This window comes from Melospiza melodia, chromosome 7, assembly GCF_035770615.1.
Source record: "Melospiza melodia melodia isolate bMelMel2 chromosome 7, bMelMel2.pri, whole genome shotgun sequence".
NCBI classification, from domain to species: Eukaryota; Metazoa; Chordata; class Aves; order Passeriformes; family Passerellidae; genus Melospiza; species Melospiza melodia.
The window spans coordinates 13,669,569-13,678,346 of record NC_086200.1 but is presented as its reverse complement, the minus strand read 5'-3'; the positions used below and the strand labels follow the sequence as shown (position 1 = coordinate 13,678,346).

Sequence of the window (8,778 nt, the reverse complement as noted above, 5' to 3'; positions counted from 1 at the left end):
TGCAGGGCTGGAACACCCCAAAACACTGAAATGCTGGGGATAACCAAAGCTTCCTTTCCTTGAGTTTGGTGCACAGGAGAAACACCAACCAGATATTGTCAACATGGGCAGAATCAAAGAACATTCTTGGTAGGAAGGGACCCACGAGGACCATCAAGTCCAGCTGTTAAGTGAATGGCCCACACAGGGATTGAACCCACAGCCTTGGTGATACCAGCACCATGCTCTGATCAACTGAGCTAAGAGGTCAAAATGACACCAAATTTTACTGGCAAAATTTGGACAGTCAAGGAAATTTGGCAAAGGGTTTAACCTAAAAATCTTTAACCCTTAAGATGCTTAGTTACCCAAAAATGTTCCAGGTAAGTAGGATTAGAAGGGGAAGAAATAGAGAACATCAGAAAGACAGAAGATCTATAGAAAGAAACTCACATAGGTACCAACTGCTTGGGCTCCAGCGTCACCAATGGAAGAACCCCTGGAGAAGGCAGGATCCAGACCATGGGCTGGTCTTGTGCTCTGGCTTTTAACACTCTGGGCCTTCATGGGCCTGCCCCTGGGGTGGGACTGCCAGTTGCTTGTCCAATCAGAGTCAGGCTAGGCACCAGCTGTTACTGTGTGATTGATTGACAGCTCAGCCAATCAGAGTGGGGTTGGCACAGCTTTGTGATTGACAGCTCTGCCAGGCCAGGACAAGGGGCAGGGCTCTGTCCCACCACGAACCAAAGCCTGACCCGGCCCTAGCCACACACGGGTATTTCAAACATCCCAAGGTATCTCGGGACATCGATCTCATCCAGCCTATGACAGCGACCCGAGTGACAATATTGAACCTCATGGAGCCATGAGTCACTTGTGACAATGCGGGTCCAAGGACACTACGGAACCTTATGGAATCAAGGAGATCATTGTGCAACTCAGGGGCCCTATGGGCGCAAGGGTCAGTAATCAAACACTGAGGTCCATAGAAACAAGGAGCTATTCTGACACAGCGGGGCCGCATGGAGCCAAGGGAACCCTGTGACTGTTGGGGCTCATGAAACCAAGAAGCCATTGTGACACTGCAAGACTTCGTGGAATCAAGGAGACCATTGTGACAGTGTGGGGAACCATTTTAAAAAAAGAGAACATGGAACAGGTTTGCCTGGTTTGGCCTCTTGGGGACTGTGTGACAGGCCCCACTGAATTTGACATGCCAAGGGCCACTTCCCATTTGACCGTGAAGCACTGGGGCTCTGTGCTTTCCTTCCTGTGGAAAAGAACTCTCTTTCTTGTCTAGGCTCACATGGCCAAAATTAGGATTCTACCTCTAAAATTCCCTATATTCAAGGGTTACTCTCCAAAAAAATCTACCAATACAGTCAAGTCTTGCCAGCCTTGGCCTCTGGTGACTGCCTATCATCTGACCCTGCACCACTGGGGCTCACTTGTTTCCTTCCTATAGTCCCTTGTGACACTGCAGCGTGTTGTGGAGCCAAAGGGCATTGTTACACTGTAGGAACCTGTGGAACCAAGGGGATCATTGTGACACTGTGAGTGCCATGGATCCAAGGGGCCACTGTGACACTGTGGGGTCTTGAGGAGCCATGGAGACCATTGTGACACTCGGGAGCCTTGTGAAATGCAGGGTATCATAGTGACACTGCAGAGTACCATGGATGCAATGAACCACTGTGACACTGTGGGGCCTCATGGAACCAAGGACATCATTGTGGGTCTGATGGGCCGCATGGTCCCAAGGGGCCAGTGTGAAGCAGCGGGGCTTTGTGGAACCAAAGGGCCATTGTGATCCTGCAGGGCACCGTTGATCTGTGGAGAGCATTGCAAGGCCCCATGGAATCATGGAGACCATTGTGACACTGTGGGGACCCATGGAACCAAAGGGCCATTGCGATCCTGCAGGGGCTCATGGAAGGAAGGGGCCATTGTGACACTATAGGAACTTGTAGAACCAAGAGGATCATGGTTGCACTACTGGACCCCAATGGAACCAAGGGGCCATGGTGATAAAGAGGGGCTTCATGGCACCCAAAGACCATTAGGACACTGTGGGGCCTTGTGGAACCATATACACCATTAAGATCCTTAAGGACTTGTGTAACCAAGGGGCCATTATGACACCTGAGGGCATCATGGAAGCAAGGAGCCATTGTGACACTGCAGGGCCCTCTGGAAGCAAGGGAACATGAAATAGGTGTGACTGCCTTGGTCTCCCAGGGGTCATCTGACAGGTCTGGCTGACCTTGGAATGTGGAAGGCCACTCCCATCTGCCCCTGAAACATTGGGGCTCTGGGCTTTCCTTTTTATGGAAAAGAACTGTCCATTTTTTCCAGGCGTCCATGGCCAAAATTTGGATTCCACCTCCAAATTTCTGTGTATGGAAGGATTGCTGCCAGACAAAAGGTGCCAGGACAGACAAGTCTGGCTGGTCTTTAACTCCATAGTGCCAGCATTCACCTATTTTCCGAATACTGGAAAGGGCTCTTAGCTGTTCTTTGTATGGAAAAAATCATCCTTCTCCAGGCACAAATGTTCTAAATTAGGATTCGACATTCATAATTTTGAATATCCAAGGGTTGCTCCAAGCAAACCTGCTTGGACAGACAGGTCAGGATTGCCTTGGCCTCTGGTGGTTGCCGTTCATCATCTGCTGAAACATGGGGGCTCCATGGCTTTCTTCCTATGGAGACCAATGTGACATTTGGGAGCCTTGTGAAATGAAGGGGCCATTGGAACACTGCAGAGCACCATGGATCCAAGGGACCATTGTGACACTGTGGAGCCTCGTGGAACCAAGGATATCATTGTGGCTCTGTTGGGCTGCATGGTCCCAAGGGGCCAGTGCAAATCAGCAATGTGGGAGTTAGCCCGGCTGTAATTCACAGTCAGACAGATTTTACCCCAGAAGAACTGGCCGTGAGTTTCAAGTCCTAGGAATCATTCGATTTACTTAGGTTGAGCTTGAGAAATCCCCCATAAGCCTTTATTGTTGTTATGCTAAGTTGTCCAAGTTCTACTCCCCTATTGGTTTATTGGTTACTTATTTCTTCTATATGATTATTGTTCTAGTTTTCTAGCCCCAAGTATCTATGTTGTTGCTTCCCCTTTGTCTCAGGTTTTAGGATCCTGCCCCTTGTACTGTGCTGGACTTCTCCATATTTATTATTTTTCACCCTGTTATTAAAGTTCCTTTTAAACAACTCCATTGATCCTGCTCCTTTTCATTTTCACCACACTCACCCTGAACTCAGGGAGCCAGGGATGTTTGTCAGAGCCACCTTCATTGTGACATTTGGTGCCCAAACAGGCACCATGATATTCAGGGCTCCCTGTGTCAGTCATGTCAGCTGGGGTTAGCTGACGGATAGGCCAGTGCTCCCTGGGATTTTGGATTGTGCTGGGCCTGGCGGATTCATCATTGCTTCAAGGGACCTTGCCCAGGACTGGCAGGGACAACGATGGTTTCACCTGCATAGGATTGCAGGTGGGTTTGGGGAAATGCAAGATATTTTATTGCCCATTTTGCCACTGTGTTTTTACAGTATGCACCCATGTCCCATAATTAATTTGAGGTGTTGCGGTGGCTCTTCTCCATAAGGCAAAGAAAGGAAAATGGCCAGCCATATGTCCACAGTAGAAAGGAGTGTATATGGATGCTTTAATTCTCACTGGTCATGATGAAATATTTTCAAAGAATGAATAAAAATCAATCATGAGGTGGACCATTAAAAAATTTCCAGACACCTCTGGTGTCGAAGTCCATACCACTGAATTTTAGGACTCAGTGGAAGTTAAATTGTACAACCTTTTGATCAAAAGGGACTCCATTGCATCCCACATACTCCCCATCATCCACACCATCCTTGAGACCCTTCACCAGCCAGCAGCGTGTTGAAAACTCAATCCATTGGTCACTCCTAACTCGGGACCTCGCCCCAAACCTGCCTTTATCAGACTTTCCACAATGGTCCAAGATGGTGATGGCCATGCTCTCTCGGAGTATCATGCCCTGGAGAGTTAAGATGGAAGGAGCCTGAACGTGGCTCGAGAGCCCGATCATCCTCCCTCCATCTTGGCTCCTCCATTTCCTGCTACCACAACCTTCTCTTCCGCCCTGAATGAACCTCCAGACTCCACCCCCACAACTGTGGGTCACACCCCCACTGTCAATCATTCCACCTCCACCCTGGGACATGCCTCCAGAATGCCAGCCCAGTTGTTTGCCATCCTAAATCAAGGCCCTTCCTCCCCAGCACCTGACAAAATGGCAGTGCCCTTTGCCTCACCCTCCAGCAATAATATGACCCCATGGTCAAAGATACTAAGGCCAACTGTCACACTATTTCTAATCCAAATGTTTCTCCTCCAAGTTATTCTTCCTCCTTAGAAAATAGTTTCGATTCCCCAGAACCATCTCACCCCTTTAACCCCAGAAGATCCCTGGGAAATGATCTGGAAATAAGCAGTTAAGGAAGGAGACTGGCAAACAGTCTCGAAACTCCTCGTTGCCCTGGTATGTGATGAAAGAAGGGGGCAGAATCCCAGGTATCAGCCATTGGTTTGAGGGGAAATCAAGGATCTGTGTAGGGCAGATATAGACCACAGAAGGGACTTATCTTGTTTTAATGGCCTGATGAGGGTCATGTTTACAGCACGTCTTAACTCCCTATGATTTAAAGTATATTATGACCATGTTGTTGTCACCTACAGAATACACCCTGTGGGAAGGGGGATGGAAGTGTTTACTAAATCAATTAATAGCGACTATGCTAATAATGAGGCAAGAGTGGAATCAACCATCTAGCTGGAGAAGGACAACACAGCCTACCAGATGACCAAGCAGCAGGTATCCCTAGAGAAGTATTGGATGATATCAAAGAGATGGCTTTGCAAGATTTAATCCAGGTATTGGATGGGAGCATCCCCAGTGTGGACTACCTTGGGTGCCTGCAGCTAAAGCTTTAGGACAATCAGACCATCTTGGGTGCCTGTTAAGTAAGCAAACCAATGCTACCTCCCTCACATTGAGTGGCCTGCTCTCAGACATAGAGACCATCAGACATGCCACCTTGCAGAACAGTGATAGAGTTTTTACTCTGGGCAGAGGGGCATGGCTGTGCAGACTCTGAGGGTATTTGTTGCATGAACCTCTCCATCCGCAGCTAGTCAATCCACAAGAGCATTCAGGTACTTGAAGGATTCAAGAAGCTTCAAGTGGAAAAAAAAGACTGGTTCAATAAACTCTTCCAGTCCAAGGGACTAAAGGGTTGGATGATGTCTATCTAAAACAGGACTATTAATTCTCTTAGTGGTTGTTGTTGTATTGTTAATTGTCTCATGTTTGTTTAGATGCTTTTAGAAAGTCTTACAAAATTCTTTCAGTTTTGTCTTTGTTGTAAAAAAGAAAGAGGGAAAATACCCAACACAGGCTCCTCATGGACTCCTTGGAGGAGAGAACTGGAGGACAGGATGGCACAAAAACCTCTCAGGCACTCAATTTTGGAAGGAAATTCCTTAAAAGTCCCTAAAAGTATACTTAAATCCATAAAGTACCTTAAAAACCTTGAGTATATAAAGCCATTAATGAGCCCCACTGAGTGTCAGTACAAAGCCCCCCAGGGACTCATTAAAGCAGATAATTGGGGCCATGATTGTACAAACCTCTCACACAGTGTGTATCAAAAGGGAAACACCAAGTACCTTAAAATAATTGAAGTACCCTGTAGTATTAATGAGCCCTTCTGAGTGTTGTTACTGAGAAAGCCTCTCCAGGGAATAATTACAGTAGATAATTGGAGGCAATGGTTGCACAAACCTCTCAGAGACTCCAAGGCAAAAGCCAAACCCAAAGTTCTTTAAAATACCTGCAGTCCCTGGGAGCATGAAGGAGCTCCCAGGGCCATTGCTGAGCAAGGCTCCCCAGGGACTCCTTCCAGCAGATCCTTGAGGCCACTGGGATGTGGGCTAGGGGGGGATGCTGAGGGCAGGACAAGGGGCTTACAGTGCCCAGCCTGGCTAGGGCTGTGCCAGGAGGCCCCGGGGCCTCAGGACAAGGTGTCTCCTCACAGTCCTTATTGGCACAGACCCTGCTGTGCCCCAGGGCACCAAGACTTGGCTTCCCTTTGTCCCCACCTGTCATCACTGCCTCCAGTTCTCTGCTCTGCCAGGGGCCTGGGGACATTTTCTCAGCTGTGCTCCTCAGTGGGACCCATTAAAAGTCCAAGAAACTTTGGAGTTGAATTCTGACTTGGAGTTCTGGAGAGGTTTCTTCAGCTCCCTCTCAGGGACCGAAGTTCAGGGCCTCAGCACAAAGCCCCAGAGGCTCATTAATGTCCTGGTGCTGTGTCTGTGCTGCTGAGCTGGGCTGGGCTCCTGGCACAGAGGCAGCTCCTGGTAACCAAGAGGAACTTCAAAAGCACATTTCTCTTGATGAGCAGCTCTTCTGCCAGCCCAGCAGGGCTGGGACACTGCCTGCAGCCACCTGGGCACAGCACAGAGGCACAGAGAGCTTCAATCAGTCAGGGCTGGGAAGGTGCTGAGAAGTGCCTGGGGCAGAATCACTGCCAGCCCTTGGCACAGGAACCTCTGGCTGCAGGACAATGCAGCTGCAGCTCCGGGAGCCATCTCCTAAAGCTGGAACATCGCAATGCCTACAGACTCTGTGAGTACATTCTCTGATTGTCTCTTGTGCAGAGCAGCCAGGGGTGCCCAGGGCTGTCCTGCAGAGCAGGGTCCTGCAGCCCAGGGCGCTGTGCTGGGGCAGGGACTCTGCTGCCTGCCAGGGACAGCTCTCAGCCAGCCCTGGCAGCTGCTCCCAGCACGGGGGGACAAGATCTAGGTGGAAGGAGACAGCTGGTGCAGCTTGGAAGTGTTTTCTTTGTGTGGTGAGGATGCTGCCTTGTTCAGGACTGCTCCCAGCATGACATTTAACTCCATAACATTTCCAAGTAGGTTATACAGGAAGCACACCAAGGCAGGGGCTGCATAAAAGGGAAAATCCTGCTTTTTTATTCTACTACTCTGGGTGGCCATGATAGGAAATTGGACATAGGTATTCATCTCTCATTTCATGCGGAGAAAAATCAAAATATTTTCTCTCAGATCTTAATAAACCAGGCAATGCAGAAATAATCACAGGAGCCCTTAGAGGCGGCATCAGTGTCACTTTTCCAGCCTCCTCATGGCTGCTGTGATGTTGCCATCAGACCCTGCAGAGCAGAGCTGTCCCTAGGAAGTGCCTGAGCTGGGAGGGGTCTGCAGGGCAGAGCTGAGCCCCCTGGGCTGGGCTGGGGTCTGGCAGCACTGGCAGGGCTCAGCCCTGGGCATAGGGAAGCAGCTGCTGGCAGGGACAGCTCCAGGCAGCAGAGCCCTGGGCAGGCAGTGGGGGGAAAGTGCCCCCAGGCTGTGCTGGGATATTTAAAGTCCTCTCCAAACCCAATTATTCCATGAGTACTTTTTTTACAGATCCCCATGCCAAGACAGCACAAATGTCCAACAGCAGCTCCATCAGGCACTTCCTCCTGCTGGCATTGGCAGACACGTGGCAGCTGCAGCTCCTGCACTTCTGCCACTTGCTGGCCATCTCCCTGGCTGCCCTCCTGGGCAACGGCCTCATCATCAGCGCCGTAGCCTGCGGACACCACCTGCACACGCCCATGTTCTTCTTCCTACTCAACCTGGCCCTCAGCGACCTGGGCTCCATCTGCACCACTGTCCCCAAAGCCATGCACAATTCCCTCTGGGACACCAGGGACATCTCCTACACAGGATGTGCTGCTCAGGTCTTCCTGATTTTCTTCTTCTTTGCAGCAGAGCTTTACCTTTTGACCATTATGTCCTATGACCGCTACGTGTCCATCTGCAAACCTCTGCACTATGGGCCCTCCTGGGCAGCAGAGCTTGTGCCCACATGGCAGCAGCTGCCTGGGCCAGTGCCTTTCTCAATGCTCTCATGCACACAGCCAATACATTTTCCCTGCCCCTGTGCCATGGCAATGCCCTGGGCCAGTTCTTCTGTGAAATCCCACAGATCCTCAAGCTCTCTTGCTCACAGTCCAACTTCAGGGAACTTGGGCTAATTGCTGTTAGTGTGTGTTTAGCTTTTGGCTGTTTTGTGTTCATTGTTTTCTCCTATGTGCAGATCTTCAGGGCTGTGCTGAGGATCCCCTCTGACCAGGGACGGCACAAAGCCTTTTCCACCTGCCTCCCTCACCTGGCTGTGGTCACCCTGTTCATCAGCACTTCATTTTTTACATACCTGAAGCCCCCCTCCATGTCCTCTCCATCCCTGGATCTGGCCCTGTCAGTTCTGTACTCGGTGGTGCCTCCAGCCCTGAACCCCCTCATCTACAGCCTGAGGAACCAGGAGTTCAAGGATGCCGTGTGGAGACTGATGACGGGAAGGTGTCAAAAACATTAAACTTCTGCCCAATTTGTGCAACTCACTTGTAATAAAAGCCATCTTTGATACTCCTTTTTGGTTTCATTTTGGAGGTTCTTTACTGTTGTTTTTATTTTTTTCATATTTACACAGAGAAATGTCCCTTTTTCTGCTATTTCTCCTTTTATTTCTCTCCACCTTCCCTGTGGTCACAGACTGTGCCAATGAGGAGCTATTCCCTTGGTGCATTTTTAAGGAACTAAAGGAACTCCCAGGCAAGTTTTCTGCAGAGATGCCGTTTAGTTGCCTTCTGTGGATCTGCAGCAGCAATGTGTGTGTGCAGAGCTAGGGGCAGATCAGGGTTGGCCCAGCAGCTGTGCCCAGCAGCAGAAGCAGC

The 8,778-nt window shown here is 49.7% G+C and overlaps 1 protein-coding gene across 1 annotated transcript; it reads left to right on the top strand.

The window, feature by feature from the left end:
- Positions 1-7,889: 7,889 nt before the first annotated feature.
- On the top strand, positions 7,890-8,422 carry LOC134420512 (olfactory receptor 14J1-like; the record flags this gene model as incomplete). The annotated part of the gene is made up of 1 exon (XM_063160669.1): positions 7,890-8,422. A coding segment is annotated over one exon (531 nt), but the record flags the coding sequence as incomplete, so codon positions are not given.
- Between the last annotated feature and the right edge of the window lie 356 nt (positions 8,423-8,778).